Below are 21,767 nucleotides of genomic sequence, written 5' to 3'. Positions count from 1 at the left end.
CCACCAATCCTCGCACCAGGGAAAACACGCTCAGTACTGCTGAGCGAATGGTGTTTAAGGATTGATGGTCCAGTGGATAGAGGGATGCATACTTTGTTCAGGTCTCACAGGGCTGAACGCAGGATCGAGTCCTAGCCAGCCTCAGTTTTGTAAATGATTCAAAAAATCACTTGTTTCGTGATTTCATTAATGTATGTCGTTCCGAATAGGTAAAAATTGGTCAATTAGCAAGAACTCATTTAAAACTAAGACCTTTCTAAAATTCTCTTATACGTTTAAAGATATATGTATTTTTTTCATTATGTTAATGTAAAAAATAATAATTTTGTACCAAAAGTACCTTAGAAAACTTACCTAACCTTATTATAACAAGCGCAACTTAATTTAGCGTAACCTAACTAAATATATTTTTGATAAATTTACAATAATTTAATGATAAACACAATGAAATATATTTTATTCGTTAGCTTAGGCAAGAAGAGCGTTGCTATTTAGGGCAAAAATTGCAAGTTTTACCTATTCGGCACGACACATATATATAAAGTAATAAATTATAAGAACAATAACAGGGAAAACAACCAATAAACTCATCGCCTGAAAAGCAGTATTAATCATAGGTATTACAGCAATAAACCTCGAATATTACCCAGAATATACAGGTATTTAAAAAGTCAATTAACTTCTTAAATTAAAGCAATTTTGTGAAGTCACTGATACACAACACTGATCTGGGACCCGAAGGTTTAATTCCATCTTAAACAACGAAAAACAAATCCCTCAAAATTTGCAAGTTAGCTAAATACAGAGAACATTTACACAGTACAGACAAAATCACCTGGAGATCAACCTCTTCCGAGGAAAACAAAGAGTATTTAGTTATGCAGATTTTTAATTAGGGAAGATTAAATTGATGTAAATTTGGGTAAGATAAAGATGTTAAAGTCAAATAATTATATAAAGTGCAAATGCTAAACCCGTACGGTGTGAGTCTTACAGTTAGGCAAAATATAGAACTTACATAAAAAAAACAGTTTGCATAACTAAAGGCAGTGGTTTCCTGGAGACAGGAGCGAAACGTTCAAGTGACCTCAAGGGATAACAGACTAATTACTCTTACCAGATTGAAAACACTCTCCATTAAGCAGAAGCCCTATTTTTCCAGACACTTAAATCTCATAATGCCGTCCTACTGAAAACAGTAGAATAAAAAAGGTCACAGTACGGTGGCTGGAACAAGTCACCAGAAACCTGCGCTTATCAGGTCATCATAAACTTTCTAAGCGGTTATTTGGGGTGAAAATGGTGGTGGGGAGGCTGGCCTCGCGAGTTAACATACACAATCACTACGCTGGCCTCGCGAGTTAACAGATACACAATCACTACGCTGGCCTTGCGAGTTAACAGATACACAATCACTACGCTGGCCTCGCGAGTTAACAGATACACAATCATTACGCTGGTCTCGCGATTCAACAGATGCACACAATCATTAAAATCCATTTAGAGTAACTGTTAACGGAAAACAGTAAACGGAAAACAGTAAAATCATATATGAGGACATTCGACACACTGTACACTGGTGTCTATGTGACACACACTAAGCAATCCACAATATCAAATCACATTTAACATGGATAATTGATCGCTGTTAAATTCGTGGTTCCATCGCTACCTAACAAAGCGGTTAATCAAGGTGCTCAAATTGTTACTTTTTTTTACTGCACCAGAAATAACTTTGTAATATAGCATTGCTAAAATTAAAGCAACATTTCTACAAACTGCATAATCTTTAATTAACTCTAAAAATATATTTACAAGCAAAAATAACTAGAAGATCCCACAGTTTAATTTAATGAATGGTAAGCAAACTTCTCAAGGCCATATACATCCGTTTACATCCTTGTAGCTGTCAGATCCACCAATTTACATAGGAACTGATATCCCACCAATACATCAAATTCTAATAGGAAGACATATTAAAGTATTACACAAGGTACTGATTGCATCTTCCAGCTAGAATTTGTGTAATTGCACGCAATATCCAATTAAAAGCCATCAGCAGGGTATTTCACCCATTTCCTTTACTGAAAATAAATGCAAGAGATTTCGAAAATAAGTTAATATTAAGAGAAAGCAGGACATTCAAAAAATTGAAAAACTACAGTTTTTTCAAGGAAGATATATAAAACACTGATGCACATATTCTTCAATATTAAAGTCCATGATGGTTAGCATTTAGTTTTACACAGGTAATTGCAATAAGCAATAAAACCAAGAGCGAGGCTGCTTCGAAATCAATGCTTATATAAACTCAGCCAGTCTGTACAGCCATTACACACTGGCTAACAATACAGTATAGGAATGAATTACACAGCTCAGCGATATAATCAATATTAAGTACAACAAATATATATATCACAGGTACATTCACATCAAAGAGAAAACATCAAACGATGCAAGGGTTTTGTGTCTTTTGGGGGTAATACTGATTCGTGACTTCAACTTTTGATGAATGGATAAACTTAATTCACACATTCAGATTTCCGAGACATCTAGATTAATTTATTCTTTTTGGTCTTGACCTTGCGATCATTGGGTAAATTAACAGAGCCATGTTCAGCTAGGTCTGATATGAAGTTGGTAAGGATGGAGAAGTACCGTGCAGCATCATCGTGAGCAATCTTGTTAGAGTAATACTCAAGTGTCACATTTAATCTATCTCGGAAAGTGTGGAAGATAAGGGTATACGGGTGTCCTGTCAATTCATCCGACACGCAGCGCAGAAGTTTGGTGATTTCCACTGGGCCATGGTCATATCGGGCTGGTAGCAGGTCACGCAGATCCCCCATGTTGGTGGTAATCATGTGGCTGTCGTTTAGATTCCTGCGGCCATTACGAGTCAACGAGTAATTACCAGGAATCAGTAGTGAACAGGGCAAAAGGCCAAGCAAGTTCCTGATAGGGTTTTTGTCAACAAGGAGGCTTTTCTGAAGGCTAGCATGAGACTGTCTAGCCAATGACCAGAAGCTGATTTTACTACTGCCATCACTACCATTAATAACGAGTTCTTGCTCCTCTACAGAGATATGACAGCCAGTCGCTTCCCGATACTCACGGGGATAGTAGCGACGCATATTTACACAGTTCATAACTTTGATCGTGGCTGGTTCAAGATCGACATCTGAGAGCTGTTGAGCCGAATGGAATACTGCCAAGGTAGCTGCAGTCATGATGCAGGAATGTACAGTAACACCTTCCTCCTTACAGTATTTTAGCAAGTTCCGTGTAGCTCCAACAGACAAATCTTGATATAAAATACTCGTTGAAGCAGTTTTGACCTTTGGTTGCGGAATAGTGCCATGAAAATAAACGTTTTTATTAAAGTTGCCAAGGGTAGGACTGTATAGTTTGTATAACGCAAATTTAAGTGCAGGTAGCCAGTCGCTTTTGGTCGTCAGGTTGTCGCAGATAAAGGGAGTGAACGCACGGAAAGGAGGCTCGTAGACATGTCCAGTCATGGCAGCATTCAGTACCTGCAGCGTCTCGCGGCATATGATCATGTTTGTGAAGGCATCTGTGATGCAATGGTGGACAGTGAACATCAAGACCGCTTCGTAACGTGTTACACTGGTTTGCGGAAGGGATACTAGCCGTGCCCTCCATAATGGCCCTTGAAACATGTTGTAAGAAGTTCCCAAGAGCTTGTAGTATATCGTCATCACGTCCCCATACTCAACTTTAAAGGGAACTTTGATATATGTCCTCCGGCAGAACCAGGGCCAGAACCATCGCCTTCTGACACACAGCTGCAGCACCTCAGTCTTCCTGGTAGCAAGAAAAGCATGTAGGCATTACAGCTTTCTTTTCCACATTCATTCGTCTACATGACATGAGATCAAATTTATAGAGAGGAAATCAGACCTGATAATCTCTTAATGTCTAATGCTTTATAAATACTCCCCACAAGGAAGGTTCCTCGATGCCTGTGAAGGGACCTTGATTCAAAGAATTAGACTTTTTATTTCCTTCCCTTCTTTAGATCTAATCTCATTGCCTCCCATCCCCCAGGCACTGTATGTGCCCTGGGAGTTTAGCAACCCTTATGAATGCAATAATTCACTGACTATATATTTTCTGGAACTATCCTCATAGAAAGACAATTAATGTCCTGCTGAAATAGAAAGACGTTATTTTTTGGTACTCACTCTGCAACAGAAGTAATGGCCTGCCTCACCACCTCTGGCACGATGGGTTGTGACGAAGAAAGCCACAGCGCCTGGATAGTGTTCTGGCACCCGTAAAACCCTCCAGTCGCCACCAGAAACTCCAACATTCCGAGGGCACGAATCCAGTCTCTGCAGTCGAACACCGTCCTGGTAAACTCCTGGCGATTGCTTACAGCCTGCTCAGTTCCCAACTCCTGCTCATTGGGTTTGGCAGTAGCCTCATAGTTACACGGAAGTTTCTTTACCCGGCGGAACATACCTACGATTATAAGCGAGTGGAAGTATACAAGAGAAAGAGGGGACATAAATTCACTGTCATTCCTGTTATAATAATAGGCAACATTTAGCAACTGGAAAGGGGCAAAATAGAGTACCGATACAGTGGACAATAAGACAAAACATGGAAGACTATTATAAAGTGTTCCATTGGCTTACCTTTCTTCACATCATCCACAACCTGACCGAAGTCTTTAAGATTCCTCTCGTCCCGACGCTGCCTCACCCACGAGAAGAGATTCGTGTACATAGCTATCACCTGAAAATGTTTCAATTTATATATATATATATATATATATATATATATATATATATATATATATATATATATATATATATATATATATATATATATATATATATATATATATATATATATATATATATATATATATAGAATTGAATGTTATCAAAAAATTAACAAAAAAAAAAAATGCTGGTCAGGTTAGAATTCCATTACTTATTTAAATTTAATATCAATTTCTAATAAATAAATAGCGTTAATCTACGCACCCACACTGCTAGACTGCTAAGTGCAGCTTATAAAAAGCTTGAGATCTCAATACGATTTGTGGCGGGTTTTAATAGGATTTTGAGGGACATGCAAATAAATAACAAAAAAAGGCACAATACTGTGACTGGAACGATACACAAATAACCCGCACATAAAAGAGAGAAGCTTACGACGACGTTTCGGTCCGACTTGGACCATTGACAAAGTCACACTAACCAGAAGTGGAGCACCTCTGTGCGCTTGCTCTCCCTCAGTGGGCACCTAGCTCTCTTGCAGTGCTCCCCTTCCTTCGTATTTGACTGGCTCGTCCTTCTTATTTCCCACTTCTACCACTACCACTAATACTACCTCTTCTACTACTACTACTACTACTACTACAACTACTGATGAAATTAGACACATGTGCGGCGTCTGGTTGTCTTTGTTGTGGACGTTTCGCCATCCAGTGGCTGGCTGGATGGCGAAGCGTCTACGATAGGGATGCCCAGGTGTTGCGCATGTCTTAATTTCATCTTGTCGGTATTATATACCATTCTTGTACTACTACTACTACTACTACCACCACCTCTTCCTGCCTATATATAGCCGTCCTGCTCCACTTCTGGTTAGTGTGACTTTGTCAATGGTCCAAGTCGGACCGAAACGTCGTCGTAAGCTTCTCTCTTTTATGTGCGGGTTATTTGTGTATGCAAATAAACTAATCAGAGACGGTCAAAAAAAAAAAGCCTATTAAAAGAAAAAGTCTGCATCCTCTGACCAGAGAGAGAGCCTAAATGGCCTCTGCCGCGTATCTTTCAGAGAAGATCCACAACTAGCCCTTCTCTAACATCAGCTGCTATTTACTACTCAGTTTCCTCACATTACCCCTAACCCTGTGTCACAGTTCATTTTTTTCCACCCAAGACCAATCATGCACCCTCCAGCTAGCGCCACCTGCACGTTAGTCTCTTTCCTCAAGACCCCGAGACACCCCCATCCCCAAGGATAACCAGTTCCAATCAGGAGAAAAATGACAAGGATGTAGTGATAAAAGAAAAGGAGCGAGCACTCAAAGAGTAAACCAATATTATCTAGAAAAAATATAAACAGGTAACAGAAGATTGAAGAATTGCATATATGAGAATGGATGAACGAGGGCCGTAGGAAGACTGGGATCGATTTCAGAGATATTAAGAGTTTTTGTTTTACTGAAATTAACCAGAGCAAAACAAAACTATGAAGAAAGAAAGACTTAACATAATACCACCTTGGAATAATCATTATTCCAATTTTGTTACAGAAGTGCACATCAAAAGCGTAAACTAAACTCAGCAATTCAGAACTTAGACGTTTTAATAAACCAACCTTGAATCAAGGCTGGTTAAGTGAAATAAATTCAACCGACTGCGTAAGAGAACCTGCATAGGGGATCAAATATTGACAGAGTAAGATTATTTCATGTCAGTCGGCTGATAAAAGAGGCAAAACCAAAAGCTGGAAAAACATTAATAACTAAATAAATAATAATTATAAAAAATAACAGCTCGGGGTGAGACCACAGTCTGAGGCGAACGTCAAGTGAAGGACTTCCCAGCAAGCTCACATCTGGTAAATCCAACGTAAGCTTCTCAGGAAACTAAAATTCGTTCACGACACTGTACGACATATGTCAGGCCCATAATGGAATATGCAGCACCAGTATGCAACCCAAACCTTAGCAAACATGTCAAGAAAATGAAGAAAGTACAGATTCAGAAGCCTAGTGCAATGAGGAGAGATTAAGAGAACTAAACCTGGTGATATTAAAAGAAAGAGGAGCTTGGGGCGATATGATAACATACAAAATACTGAGGAATTGATAAAGTGGACAGGGACATATTGTTCAAAATACGGGAAAAAGGAAGACGAAGGTACTGCTAGAAACTGGAAACACAGATGAGTCACAGGGATGTTAGGAAAGTATTCTTTAGCCTTAGTGGTTAAGAAGTGGGACGACCTGCACAGCGGGGTGGTAGAGGCAGGATCAATACATAGCTTTAAGAACAGATACGACGAAGCCCTAAGTTAGGAAAGTAAACCCAGCAGAGGCTGGGCCAGGAGCTGAGACGGCACCCCGCCACCCATTATAGGTGAGTACATAAGATAAGATAAGATAAGATAGGTGTGTACACTTACATCCACTCACGCTTTCAAAGCATAACAGTCGGGTGTAATTTGACAAATTAATTCACATGTATAAAGTATGTTTGTACCACTTATCAGTGTTAATACACTTCCATGTTTTCAAACACAGGTTATTAAAGAAAAAAAAAATGACAAAATCCAAGTGTTTTTGTTCAAGCATTTAAAAAAAAAAAATACTGAGAGAGCTCACGACCACAAAATACCTAGATGATTTCAGTAATACAGAGCAACCTAATGTGGGAGAATTCTAAAATACTTAAAGATAAGAACAGTCCACTAGGTTAGGTTAGGTTCGTCTGGAAAGAGGACAAGTGTTTCCTGACGTTGGAGCTTTTGGTCATCTGACCGAGGCCTTCCGCTGGTTTACCGGTCCACCCCTTTAAAACTTACGACTATAGTTATAACCAATTTTTTTTGTATCCCCAACAGTCCACTACAATTAATATTTGCGTAAGTAAAGAATTGAAGAATTAAAAGAATTAGGGACAAACAGGAAAAGAACAAGAACATAGCTAGACAAGACCTACCAAAAGAAGGAACACAAAACAAAACTTACCACAATCAGCAATGTTCCCAGAACGTAGAGATTTGTGAGGTAGTCGAAAGTGGAGGCGACAGGAAGATTGATAATGCCATGAATGTCAGGAGTAGGAGCATACACAGCTTGGGGGCTCGCGAACTCCATCTTCCTTCCGATTTCGCCTGCAAGATTTTCTTATTAGCATTTTTTTTTTTTACAAAGCAATAACCCGTAATAGCTATGGCAATCTTATAGAATGATGAGAAAAGTAGGACACTATACATCAGATCTGTATCAAAGTAACATAGAGCCTAGCCTGGGAGACTGACCTGTACACCGCAGCTTGCCAGATAAATGCTCAATTCCCTTTTAAACAAAATTTGCTCACACTATTATACACCCTTGACTTAACAGAAATGTGTAGAACTGTAATTCCAAAATGCTCTCAGCTTATTTTAGGACATGATTAGGCTTTAGTCCGAGGACAGCCACAGGTATAACTTAAAAAATAATAACAGATTTTTTTGGTTATTCATCTGTGACAACATAACACTAGCGAGTTAGCCGAGGCTTATACTCAAAGTCTGCTAGGAGACAACAGTTATTTAGCGTTATAAACAGTAAAGACTGCCACCATCCAACAGGCGGCTGTTATGTTCGTGAAGCTAAACCGACAGCGGACAAGTGCCTAGGGAAGTGGCACCCAGAGTGCGGTGTGCCACACTGGTGCGGCGAGAGAATGGCAAGTGCGACGGTAAGATTCAAGGACAATAAATATTCATGTATAGAATAGATACCCGTAAACGATTCCAGATTTCATGCCATATATCTTTGTGTTAAGTACAGTGTTGAGGACGAGCCTCAAAGAAGCAAATAAAGTTATCTATTTGCATAAGCGCACCGCTAATATACTCCATTATATCTCTGACATATGTAAGAGGTTCGTCTATATTTTTGTGAATAAATCATGTTTTTATGCAGTTGCATTGTTTTATACTTTCTGGATGTCCCATGATTCTATTATGAAGTGCTTGTGTTTTGTGTTATGAATCAAGCACTGCTAGGATTTTTTTTTTTGAAAGCATTGCTTATCAGTAAAAAAAAATCGGTATGTAGCGAGTAAATTTTTATTCCGAAAGTCCAGGCCAGAGAAAAACGTTTGGGAACACTGGTCTAGGGTATGGGAGATAATTAAGTTTCAGGGAAGAGTAGCTTCCATTACTTTGATCAAGAGCCCTACACCAGCATACAGGCACCCCATAAATGGAATCCAACACTACTCATACAAGCTAGAAATCAAAATCTATAAAACCAGTCAAAAAGATATACATCCCACACTTAAAATATTCCAATCCAATATTATATTATGTAGTAGTCTGGTAGACAGCAACCCCTCAGGGAGGTACTACCGTCCTGTAGTAGTAGGCTGGTAGACAGCAACCCCTCAGGGAGGTACTACCGTCCTGAAGTAGTAGGTTGGTAGACAGTAACCCCCCAGGGAGGTACTACCGTCCTGTAGTAGTAGGCTGGTAGACAGTAACCACCCAGGGAGGTACTACCGTCCTGTAGTAGTAGTCTGGTAGACAGCAACCACCCAGGGAGGTACTACCGTCCTGTAGTAGTAGGTTGGTAGACAGTAACCACCCAGGGAGGTACTACCGTCCTGTAGTAGTAGTCTGGTAGACAGCAACCACCCAGGGAGGTACTACCGTCCTGTAGTAGTAGGTTGGTAGACAGTAACCACCCAGGGAGGTACTACCGACCTGTAGTAGTAGTCTGGTAGACAGCAACCACCCAGGGAGGTACTACCGACCTGTAGTAGTAGGTTGGTAGACAGCAACCACCCAGGGAGGTACTACCGTCCTGTAGTAGTAGTCTGGTAGACAGCAACCACCCAGGGAGGTACTACCGTCCTGTAGTAGTAGACTGGTAGACAGTAACCACCCAGGGAGGTACTACCGTCCTGTAGTAGTAGTCTGGTAGACAGCAACCACCCAGGGAGGTACTACCGTCCTGTAGTAGTAGTCTGGTAGACAGCAACCACCCAGGGAGGTACTACCGTCCTGTAGTAGTAGTCTGGTAGACAGCAACCACCCAGGGAGGTACTACCGTCCTGTAGTAGTAGTCTGGTAGACAGCAACCACCCAGGGAGGTACTACCGTCCTCTGGTAGGTCCTGTGGAAGGTCATATACCGGTGATCGTGCAACAGTCTCTGCCTGGTTGTTGCCCGTAACATAAACATGCCTGGGTACCCCAGCAGAAACTAAGTTTTTTTGTTTTTGCTAGAAATGCGGTGCAACCCAAGTTGTATACGAAGAACTGTTGCAACCCCTGAATGGGCTGCAATGATTAATATGTATATATATATATAATTATTACCTTTTCATATAATTTTATATTGCTTATATTTGCGATAATAGCTAAATCGTAAATGTATTGCTTTATATTGTTATTTGACTTAACTTCCTTTGGTTAGGTAGGATGTAACACATTATGTGCTCAGTTCAAGTCTTGATTGTCTAACTACTGTAATTATCGCTTGTGGCTCGTTAGACTGCCGGCTTCTGTTGCTGAGCTGCAGCTGTCCACGGAGCTATCACGTGATCGAGGGGGGTCTTGGTGGTTGGACAGATTGTCTGTCTCATTATTCTTGTTAGTTCTGTAGAACTCTGTTCACAGAACATTGTATAGACTTAGTGATTTTCGACGTTATACTGAGGTTGTGTGTCGCATAGACACTCTGAGCAACTCAGGTCCTGAGCTGTAGCTTCTGACCTAACTTGTACTGGTATCTGTGTATTATCACAGTCGGGGATTTTCTTATGCTGAACTTAGATTCAGTAGTATGGGAGTTTTGTGACTTTTGTGGAGGATCTGCTGATGGTCCCTACTTAGTGTCGTTATATTATCTCCTTGTTCCTAATTGTGTCGCAGTTACTTGTTATATTGCTATTGGGCTTAGCATTCTTTTTATTGTTCAAGCAGACTGTTCTGATAGCCAGTTGGTTAAGAAGTTAGTTTATGTGAGGACTGTCAATCACTTGTTTAAGTCTAGTCGAGTCTTGAGACATAGCGAACTACTTAGAGCACTTATACACATACACACAAACTTACTTGTACATATTTGTAATATCTTATTAAATGTTAATGTACCAGACGGTACTTAAGAATTATAAATGTGATATGTGCTTTTAGCACAATACTATTGTATACGAGAGAAGTGATTATTATTATTATTAATTTGTTTGAATTGATTAATTTAATTTGATAATATACCTCTAGACTTAATAAATCCTGAAGCACTATTATACTGAATTCTAATGGATAATTGGACAAGGATACTGACTACTTGTTACGAAAACCCAGTAACAGGCTGGATGCTAGAAGGGCAGTCCTTTCTAGTATTCACTGGAGATCTCTAAGCTTTTAGAATCGCGTTTTTTGTAACAATAACTAGAGGATGAGACGAATTAAATTTATTTTGAAAGCTTGCAAAACAGTAAAGGAGTCCGAGACTACCACAAACGATGAGTTAGACCTGGTCCCAATACGGGTAATCGCTTTGAGAATTGCATACGGTTCAGCAGTGAAGACGCTAGCTTTGTCTAATAAATGACCTCTTACAACACTGTCTAGGAATATTGCTGCAAACCCGTCACCATCAAAGGATTTAGAACCGTCAGTGTAAACTGCAGTGGCCCGAGAATGAAACAGGAAGTGGTTAAGAATAACCTCAAACATTTCAATCCTGATAACGTCATAATGCAACATCTGAGCGGCGTCAAGTACAATGTGTTTGTTTATTTTAGGATATTCGTCTCTTTATAAAAGGTTTGAATTTGCTCTGGTTTGTGTATGTCCTAATTTACCATTTTTGTTTAAAAAAACTGGATATTAGTTTCCATAAGCTGACTTGAGAACGTCTCTTCTGATTTCCTTTAAATCTTCTAAACTAATATTTGACTACAAGGCCAACTTATGCCACACTCTGCACTAATCCAATCGCGTGCACTGAGGCACTGGGGCCTCGGTGCACGCAATTTCCGGTTATGGAATACGGGGTTTCTGGTTATGGAATATGGGGTTTCTGGTTATGGAATACGGGGTTTCTGGTTATGGAATACGGGGTTTCTGGTTATGGAATATGGGGTTTCTGGTTATGGAATATGGGGTTTCTGGTTATGGAATATGGGGTTTCTGGTTATGGAATACGGGGTTTCTGGTTATGGAATACGGGGTTTCTGGTTATGGAATACGGGGTTTCTGGTTATGGAATACGGGGTTTCTGGTTATGGAATACGGGGTTTCTGGTTATGGAATATGGGGTTTCTGGTTATGGAATACGGGGTTTCTGGTTATGGAATACGGGGTTTCTGGTTATGGAATACGGGGTTTCTGGTTATGGAATACGGGGTTTCTGGTTATGGAATACGGGGTTTCTGGTTATGGAATACGGGGTTTCTGGTTATGGAATACGGGGTTTCTGGTTATGGAATACGGGGTTTCTGGTTATGGAATACGGGGTTTCTGGTTATGGAATACGGGGTTTCTGGTTATGGAATACGGGGTTTCTGGTTATGGAATACGGGGTTTCTGGTTATGGAATACGGGATTTCTGGTTATGGAATACGGTGTTTCTGGTTATGGAATACGGGGATACCTTTCTTGGATCCCTCAGCGACCGAAATGCATCATGTTTATCTAAAAATCTGCATAACTTATTATCTTCCTTGTGGAGAGAGAGGCCAAATATTTTTGAGATATTCTTTTGTATAATCTCAACTTTGCAGGAAAAAAAAAAAAAAAAAAAAACAAAAACAAAAAAAAAAAAAGAGAGAGAGAGAGAGAGAGAGAGAGAGAGAGAACATCGGGTTAACAAAAAATAATTTGCACAATCAACATGTAATACGATAAAAAAAAAAAAAAAGGTCGATCCAGAATCTCTGCACAAGAGAAGGATTCTGAGGTACATAATTAATCATTTAACGTGATTCTTCGGTACTAATTTACATCGTCTCATTATCAGTAACATCTGGAATAGGGATCTTGAGAAACCAGTCCTAGCAATCTTTAATAAACTATTATGCCATTCCACGTTCCTCTTTCACGTTTACTTCTATATATACACTCTTAGTTTAACCTTGAAACTACCAAAACTGATCAAGAATACAAACGATTTGTATTTATTTATTCTGCCAGCAATATTACGAGAATACTAACTTTGGTATTGAAGCCGGGCGGGGCACGGCTTATACTAACCTGCATACATGAACACCTTCGTAAGCCGAGTCATGACGGCAACGCTTTACAAGGGTCAAACAATCTTATGGTAATGATAATATTGGTCAGTTGAATTAATTAAGACGAGCGGGAGGGGGGGGAGAAAAAAGATAAATGGATACATAAGCGGGTTATTAGCAATGGTGTTCATCTTAAATATTCCGTAAAAAAAAAAAAGAAAATCTTGTATACGTACATCCCTGTTTTAGTACTAAGGCGAGACAGGTATTAAATTGGTTTTCTTGGAAAGCGCTAAACCCGTAAGGCTCCTACAGCATTAGATCCTAAAACATAAACAATTATGCGATAAATTCGTATAAATTTCTTAAAAATGGAAAATAGAAGTAGAACGCCAAATACAGTCTATTACTATCAACTTCATTTTTTTTTTTTTGCCTCATGATTACTTTAATAAGAGCGAGACGACAAAACATTTAATCTCCTTAGGTTTTCGTGAATTCAAGATTCATTTTTAAATATCTTAATAAAAAAATTAGTTCACATTTCATACTTTCACAACGCTAAGTTCAACGTTCTAATGACCTCTATATAGACAGCTGCGAACGACACGTTCAGTGCCACGTTGTTGTCATATTTCCAATTCAATAACCAGAGAACGAATGCCAAACTAACCTGGACTTACCTCACGCTCGCTTGCATTCTTGGGCAGACTCACAAGCCAGTACAGTCTGTGCGTGCGTCTGCTGCGTGTGTACGTTTTTAATAGCTCTTTCGTGGCGCTCTACTTAACTCTTGTCATGGGGCTACAAATGGTACTCTTACTGTCTCCGGCACTCCTTTGGGAGTCAGTGACGGATCACTATTTTGAAGAGATTCATGTCAAGACTTTTTGTTTCTGGCAAATATATTCTCTAAGGCGCTCTCTACCCCCTCAATTCTCTTGTCTTTTCCCGAGGTTGGGTCACTGTACTGTAGTAGGTTCGCCGGTCTTGTCCCAGCCCGGGTCTTTTCCAGATGGTGATCCGGCGGCTGGGTCACTAATTTTTAAAACACGGTAGAGAGGTTTGAAGTGCTTGCACCTAGGGGTAGGGCCTTCTCAAATGGTGTCACTTTCCCTCAGGGTACTTGCCTGTTTAGGTACCCAGCGTCTCGTTCGGAATAAATGGTGGGGGATATTTCCCTTTTCGTCTAAATTTGCGACATTTACAACCGATGACAATGAACTAATAGTTGATATGGAATGCACAGTGTAGAGAATTTACTTTCAAACTTTCAGCAATTTTCCCTTTTTTATTATGATTTTCACAAGAGTAAATAAGTCACGACAGCAGTACGTGGATAGTGTAAATTTAATAATGATAACAGCCGGCAACAAACAGGTCTGGCACCTAAAAGAACAAAAAGGCACAGAACCGTGACTGAAACTGCACAAATACCCCGCACGTAGGAGAGAGGAGCTTACGACGACGTTTCGGAGCGACTTGGACCATTTACAAAGTTACATTATAAACAAAGTAAACTCAACCCTCCTCTCCCTCTTTTCTTTCACAAAAACAAATGAACTTGCCGCCCAGGCAGCCTTGACTCGTAACCTCGACCACTAAAACTACTTTCTCCTGTGTTAGCAGTCCACCCCAAACATCCCTAACATGGTTACAGAGTCAATGGCGCTCACTCGCGCCCACTGCCGCTGCGTTAGCAGACGTGATGCCCAATATGAACGAGAGAAATCTAGGTTTCTGTTCTCGTTAAGGAAATCTGAATTCAGGTCTGATTTTGTGACAACTTTTCGTGCGAATAACATCTCTTATCTGCCTTATTCTATTCGCAGGGTATACACAGGGGTGTTTGAGTACACAATACCCTGCTTCACTATACACTGATTATATATATATATATATATATATATATATATATATATATATATATATATATATATATATATATATATATATATATATATATATATATATTTATGGCATTATGTTGGGTGAGCACCCCGGCATAATGCCGTGACGAAAATCAAAGGCCTATCATACAAGGGGTCTTTTTTCATCAGTGCATTATGCCGGATAGCAGCCGTTAGCATGACGTCACGGCCTGCCGCCACACTCCACAGTGACTCCTCAGTACTCACGTGGCTGCAGTGTTGAGAGGAAGTGTTGCACTTTTGTCTCTCATCCGCCCCATCTTTTGTCCGGTGTTCCCTTTGGTTATGGGGCTGTACAAGTTTGAGTATGAGTAAAAAGATGTCTTTAACACCTGAAACTAAAGCTCAAATCATAGGGCTTCACAAAGCTGGGCACCAAACGAAAAAAATAGTGGAGAATGTTAGTGTGTGTGAGCGTTCAGTGAGGAACTGGGCGCAGCATTTCAAGTTTGGTGGCGGTGTTGTGTTACAATCTGCCAAACCTCAGCCTGGCCCCTCGAAGAAGACATCTGTTCGTACCTTAACTGTGTTAAAGAAGCAGTTAGAGAGTACACCTAAGATAAATGCTAGAGAACTCAAAGAAAAGAACCCACATCTTCTCTCAGAGGTGTCTGTAAGAATTGTTAACAGATGTGTGTCAGAACTGGGCTACAGTAGTCACCGTCAGGTTAAGAAACCTATCCTCTCCAAGCCACAGAAGAAACGAAGGCTGGATTATGCAAAGAAATATCTTCACTGGAAGCCTCAACAATGGTCTGAAGTGCTTTGGAGTGATGAAGCAACCTTCACCGTCAACTGTAACCGTGGGGGACGTGTACCGGCCCAGAGGTAGAGACCCGCTAGACCCACGGTACACCTGTGGGACCACCAAACATCCAGACTCGCTCATGGTATGGAGATGTTTCAGTACTCAGTGCTGGTGAACTATTTGTGCTTCTCAAAAACCAGTATATGAACCAGTATAATTTCCTGGAGTTATTGTGTGACAATTTACCTGAGGCATTTGACAAGTGTGGGGCTACGGTTTTTATGCAGGACGGTGCATCGTGTCATACCGCCAAATCTGTAGTTAGTGGATTAAGGACTGTAAAGCGAGGTTCTTTAATGACTGCCCAGGCAATTCCCCAGACCTAAACCCTATTGAGAACCTCTGGTCAATAGTGAAACGAAGTTTACTGGGCAAGGATATTAGTTCCATCCCGCGGCTGGAGGCTGCTCTATATGAGGCATGTCAAACCCTGTGTAAAAAAAAAAAAAAAAAAAAACTCAAGAATCACGGCTGAGGGACGTGATTAAGCGTAAAGGACGCAGCACCAAGTATTAAAACCTCAGTAAGTTTCCATATATATGTATATATATATATATATATATATATATATATATATATATATATATATATATATATATATATTAAAAATTTTCATGGTATGTGTTTGTGTTTTGGTACCTGTGTGGGGGAGGGGCGGCATAATGCTGTGACTGGCAATATATATATATATATATATATATATATATATATATATATATATATATATATATATATATATATATATATATATATATATATATATATATATATATATATATATATATATATATGTCGTGCCGAATATGCAAAACTGGTGAATTAGCAAGAACTCATTTAAAATTAAGTCCTCTCTGAAATTTTCTCTTTTACGTTTAAAGATATATTTTTTTCATTAATGTTAATGTAAAAAGTTTTTATTTTGCACTAAAAGAATCTTAGAAAACTTACCTAACCTTATTATAACAAGAGCAATTTATTTTAGCCTAACCCAGCTAAATATATTTTAAATACGTTTACTATAATTTAGTACTAAACAAACACAATCAAATATATTTTTTTCGTTGGGTTCAGAATGATTTTGGCGAAATTATTGCATACACAAAATTTCACTTGTCCTATATGGCAAGATGAGCGTTGCTATTTAAGCCAAGATCGCAAGTTCTGCCTATTCGGCACGACACATATATATATATTTAGAATTCGCAGAACAAGCGAAATATTCACAAACACTAATCTCGGGTCGAAGAAGATTCGAACCTACGCACCTTGGAACAAAGTACACAGTGCTCTACCACCGTACCACACTGGTCATCAATACCTAGGATCGACACCATGCCTAACCCTTCTAGGGTAGGGTAGGTGCCTGAGCCCGAGCCTTTAGCTCATAAGACTGTCATTCCCATTAGCCCCCTTAGGGCGGGGATGGCAGACCAGAGAGGCCTAGCTTGTGGCTAGGCCTGGGGACAGTTGGTCCCAAAGATGAGGAGGTACTTGTGCCTCCTCCCATGGGAGACTTAGATCTCAGACACTCCCTAAAGAGGGAGCCAAGGCCGGGCCACCACTCGGAAAAGGCCCGGGCCGGGAGAATACCGGCTAATCTTTAATAATAATAATAATACAATACCTTGCCACCCAGCTAAAACAAGACGTTCTGGTCCAAGACAACCAGCTTTCAGGCAGGTGGCTTTCAGCTTTTCATCTCATTCCCTGCATGCATCGACCGACGAGAGATTTTTACAGTGTTTAGAATTCGCCGAACAGGCGAATTAGTGTTCGTGAATATTTCGCCTTTTCTGCGAATTCTAAACACTGAGCAGAACAAACTTTATTTGTAGGTCAAGTTTACCTGTAAAAAGATCGAAATAATCTGTGATGGTACGTTCCGCATGTAGCAAGCCTCGCCTCTCAAGAGGACAAAAACTCATCGTTTTCAGATATACCTAAAAAAAAATTATGACAAAACTCATCGTTTTCAGATATACCTAAAAAAAATTATGACAATGTATATGATAGGTGACTATAAACAGGAAGGTTGTCTGTCTCTCGCTCAGCGGACGGAGGATCAAGCCTCCACCACGTCTTGCGCTGAATGACCCACATGTATTTTGCGCTTATCGTGAATTAAACAAAACAATATTATGCTTGCGAGCAGTTTATATCTACAAAATCCTAACGGATGTCTCAATAAAAAAAAAAAGTAACATGCGAAGCATTAGCTTTAAAATTCCTATTATATTCATAAGTCAACGTTCAAGTCAGAGGAAAAAACCGGTAACGGGAGGGTAGCCTAACACACTCGATGACAAGTCCTTTTTTCAGCATCAAATAGAAAATACTTCACATTTCTACAGTCATCTTACCATTACTTGGAAAATGTTTTTAAACGGTTTATGTAACCTAGTCCCCTCAAGGAAGGTTCCTTGATGTTGGTGAGGGGCTCTTGATTTAGGGAATTGGATCTGTGCTCCAGTTCCCCGAATTAAGCCTGAATGCCTTCCACATCCCCCCCCCAGGCGCTGTATAATCCTCCGGGTTTAGCGCTTCCCCTTGATTATAATAATAATAATAATTATGTAACCTAACCAACCCTAAAACAAGAATAAAAACAAGTACTCGGAAGCACATTAGAAATTGCTGGTTCTTAATAAAATCGAGGCTAGAAGCACAGCAACTTATAATGTGATGATTAAAACTGCAACTGCTGCAATATACTTGCATCTTCGCCGAGAAGACTGAATGAACTTCAGTACTCGACAGTCATTCGAAAAAAAAAAAAACTGTGACCCTGGCATTAATAGTGAGGTGGAGGGCCGGAACAGGAAGGTGAAGCTTACACCTCTGGTTATTACGCTGTTTTGACTTTTATTATTTTGCTTTAGTGGTGATGTATCTCCATATACAGTCGTGTTTCCAGGCTGTACAATTTATTACACTTGAGACAATTACTACGACACCGTCAACTGATACACTCGCCAATAAAAAAAAAAGTATTTTTTTCGTTAAAAAGGTCATGTGAACAAACACTAGAATATATATTTATTAGCAAGAGTTCCGGTCCAGAGACCTTGACAAGGTCCCTAGACCGAAGTATTTTAATAAATATTTCCTAGTGTCTCCTCACATCAATTTTTTTTTAAACAAGTGGAGTATTATTTACCAAGCTCCTAACGAAATATTTAATCACTCAAAATTGTCAAATTTGACCATGATATATTAGCTTAATAGTACATTTAAAAAAATTTCAACATGTGCAAATAGATTAAGGGCAATTATCTATCCGCTTAACATTATTAATTATATATGTTCAATGACTGATGCTATCAATTGTAATTCACCAACTTTCGAATATAATATATCGGAATTTGTACATTAGCATCAATACTATAATTTGACAAGGTTTAATTAAAATCAATGATTAAATATAAAATACACACAGGTAAAACTAGGAAACATTAAAGCAAGTTCTAGGTAAATTTAATCCATCATCCATCATTTAATCCATCAGGAAGACTGACTATTCCTAGAGCCTAGCGAGCATACTGGGAAAACATGTACACCTTTTTCTCTATAATAAGCAAGATATGTGTAAGACCTGGGTATCTTTATTCCCGGAACGTTTCGCCTGCACAATAAGGAATTACTTCCTGCACTGAAAATAACTTATCCTGTTCTAGTTTATGTTGTTAGCCGTGAAAAATTCCTATCTTGTTTCTCTAGTTATATGCTGCTTACCGTGAATATCAGGCAAAAACTAGTCCAACAGCCGGTGAGCGAGTCACCTCGATGGCCACTAAGAAGGGAACGTTGTCCTTGAAGTTTCGTGGAGGTTACAGAGGTTAAGCTACGTCACCTGTTAGGTAGGCTAACAGGTAACGTTGTAGTTGTTGGTCATCTGGCCGAGGCCTTCCGCTGGCTTTCCGGTCCACCCTTTTAAAAATTATGATTATAACCATTTAATAGTTACCTTACCTGTGACGTATTGACCAGATGTTACCGACTGAACAGGTTTGTAACTAGAAGCTAGGTAATTATATCTAGGAATATATGCAAAACCCATGGGAGTAAATAACGCCTTTGGAATGAATGGGATGAAGGGTAGGAAAGACAGTCCAATTCCTTGGATCAAGAGCCCCCTTACCATCATTAAGGCCATTAATGGCCAAAGATTTGCTAACTTTCCAAATGCCGCGTTTAAGGTTATTCCAGATGTTAACTACTGTAATGAAAACTTCACGATAAAACAAATACTATAATACCCATACAAATTAAAAATAAGTCTAAGGCCAAAGCGCAAGTCGGAATGGGTAGGCCTACACGCTGACATTGTATACTTTCACTCTAATGTTGGATTTAGCAGACGGTACCCCGTAAATATTCATAAATAATCAGTGTATGGGTGAGTTCTCTTAACAGTGAACGACAAATAGATAGTCTTGGCTTAAGTGTTGAACCTTCTGTTGACATCTGAAGGATCAGGGTTCAGTCTCAGAGCAAGAAGAAAGGTCTGATATTTTTTTTTATACCTGTTGCCCCTGACGTCCTAGCAGTAAGTAGGTACCTGGGTGTTAGAGTTGCGAGTCGCATTATGGGGTTAGAAGATCATAGAACCCCTGTGAATCTTGGGTTACTGGCAATTAGTTAATAATCCGATTAAAACTCCCGACATTCATGTGCGCAACCAGAAGTAACCTTTCCAGTTTTATGATCTTTAGTTCAGCTCAGCAGGTTTATTAGACTATGTTGGCTGCAGCCGACCACTGTATCACTTAAGGATACTATTACATTACTACAAGAGCATTATCACTTAAATCTGTTACTAATTCGGGCCTGTTTGACATATGACGCTTACTAAAACCGATAAACACTACTCACCACAAACTAGAATATGTTCACAAAATAGCTACAAATTCGTGTGGTTTATACAGTATCTTCTAGATCTAAACTAACAAGTAGATCAACATTTGGCAGCATTATGAATTTACCGATATATTTCACTTTCGGTAAATTCATATGTATACATGTTTATGATTACCAATGTATATACCAGCGTCGAGTTGTACCGTTGTATATATCACTGATCACAACAAACCTAGCAAAGTCTGTTCAAATAATCTAATTAATATCTTGCAGTTTTTCACTTCTTACTTTATATAAACACTGATTCTAATCACCTGCTGAAGGCTTGAAGCTACGGGCTTAATTCTCCTCTACTTAGGTTCCAGAGTTGACTCGAGCTGAAGTCGGACAATAATTCCCGGAGTGCGGATCACACCACGTCTGTCCTGACCCAGCAGCTCCCCAGCTTACACTACTAGCCAAGCCAGGCGATCAGCCTTTTGTTGTTAGCCTCCTCCCAATCCTCCCCACCCACCCCATCATTGCCCGTCGTCCCATGTTCCCTCGTCCTCCTCCGCCTTTCTTACCACTGCATCCTATCCCACAGCCTTGACTTCCATGGCCCTATCATCACATTTTCCAACCCAGTTGCTCCCCCGGCCCAGTCAGCCCATCAGGCTCAGCCAATAGTCGTGAAGCAAAACTTAAAGCAGCCACCTGATTGGTGAGTAGCTATTTCTGTTCTGCCCTCTGTGGCCAGTGTGTGTGTGTGTGTGTATATATATATAAATATATGTATATATATAAATATATATATATATATATATGATTATCATATATATATATATATCATATATATATATATATATATATATGATATATATATATATATTATTGAAACCACGAACGAGTGGTATTTAATCAATAACAACACTGCGACTAGCCGAGGATTCGAACCCATGTCTTTTCGGCCCGCCTCATGGTGAACGAAAATCACATGATGCTATAACCCACAAGACCACGCGATCTTACAAGAATCAAGCACCCAGCAGAGCTAGGTGTTTTATCTAGCTCTGCTGGGTGCTTTAGTCTTGTAAGATTGCATATATTGCATATATATTTATATATATATATATATATATATATATATATATATATATATATATATATATATATATATAATATATACAGTGGTACCTCGTTTTTCGTAATTAATCCGTTCCTGGAGGAGCTACTATAAACGAAATTTACG

At 39.4% G+C, this 21,767-nt stretch overlaps 1 protein-coding gene across 2 annotated transcripts; it reads right to left on the bottom strand.

Moving 5' to 3' along the window:
• Positions 1–2,214: 2,214 nt before the first annotated feature.
• On the bottom strand, positions 2,215–20,989 carry LOC128688626 (uncharacterized). 2 transcript variants are annotated; one of them, XM_053776536.2, is made up of 5 exons: positions 20,851–20,989; positions 7,736–7,881; positions 4,662–4,761; positions 4,206–4,485; positions 2,215–3,825 (listed from the first exon to the last, which is right to left on the bottom strand). In XM_053776536.2, exons 2-5 carry the CDS (start codon positions 7,862–7,864, stop codon positions 2,553–2,555), a joined length of 1,782 nt encoding a protein of 593 aa, XP_053632511.1. In that variant the 5' UTR covers positions 7,865–7,881; positions 20,851–20,989; the 3' UTR covers positions 2,215–2,552. The 2 variants fall into 2 exon arrangements, with proteins under 2 accessions (XP_053632511.1, XP_053632512.1); XM_053776537.2 differs by lacking the exon at positions 20,851–20,989 and adding an exon at positions 19,412–19,502 and having other exon boundaries at positions 2,406–3,825.
• Positions 20,990–21,767: the final 778 nt, after the last annotated feature.

The sequence above is a fragment of the Cherax quadricarinatus genome, chromosome 13 (assembly GCF_038502225.1).
Source record: "Cherax quadricarinatus isolate ZL_2023a chromosome 13, ASM3850222v1, whole genome shotgun sequence".
Taxonomy (NCBI): domain Eukaryota; kingdom Metazoa; phylum Arthropoda; class Malacostraca; order Decapoda; family Parastacidae; genus Cherax; species Cherax quadricarinatus.
This window is presented reverse-complemented; position numbering and strand designations above follow the sequence as displayed.

Coding starts and splice junctions, on each gene's coding strand:
- LOC128688626 (XM_053776536.2), bottom strand. CDS start 7,864: ATGGAGTTCGCGAGCCCCCAAGCTGTGTATGCTCCTACTCCTGACATT. Junction 4,762..7,735: donor TGGGAACATTGCTGATTGTG/GTAAGTTTTGTT, acceptor AAACATTTTCAG/GTGATAGCTATGTACACGAA. Junction 4,486..4,661: donor TGTGGATGATGTGAAGAAAG/GTAAGCCAATGG, acceptor TTATAATCGTAG/GTATGTTCCGCCGGGTAAAG.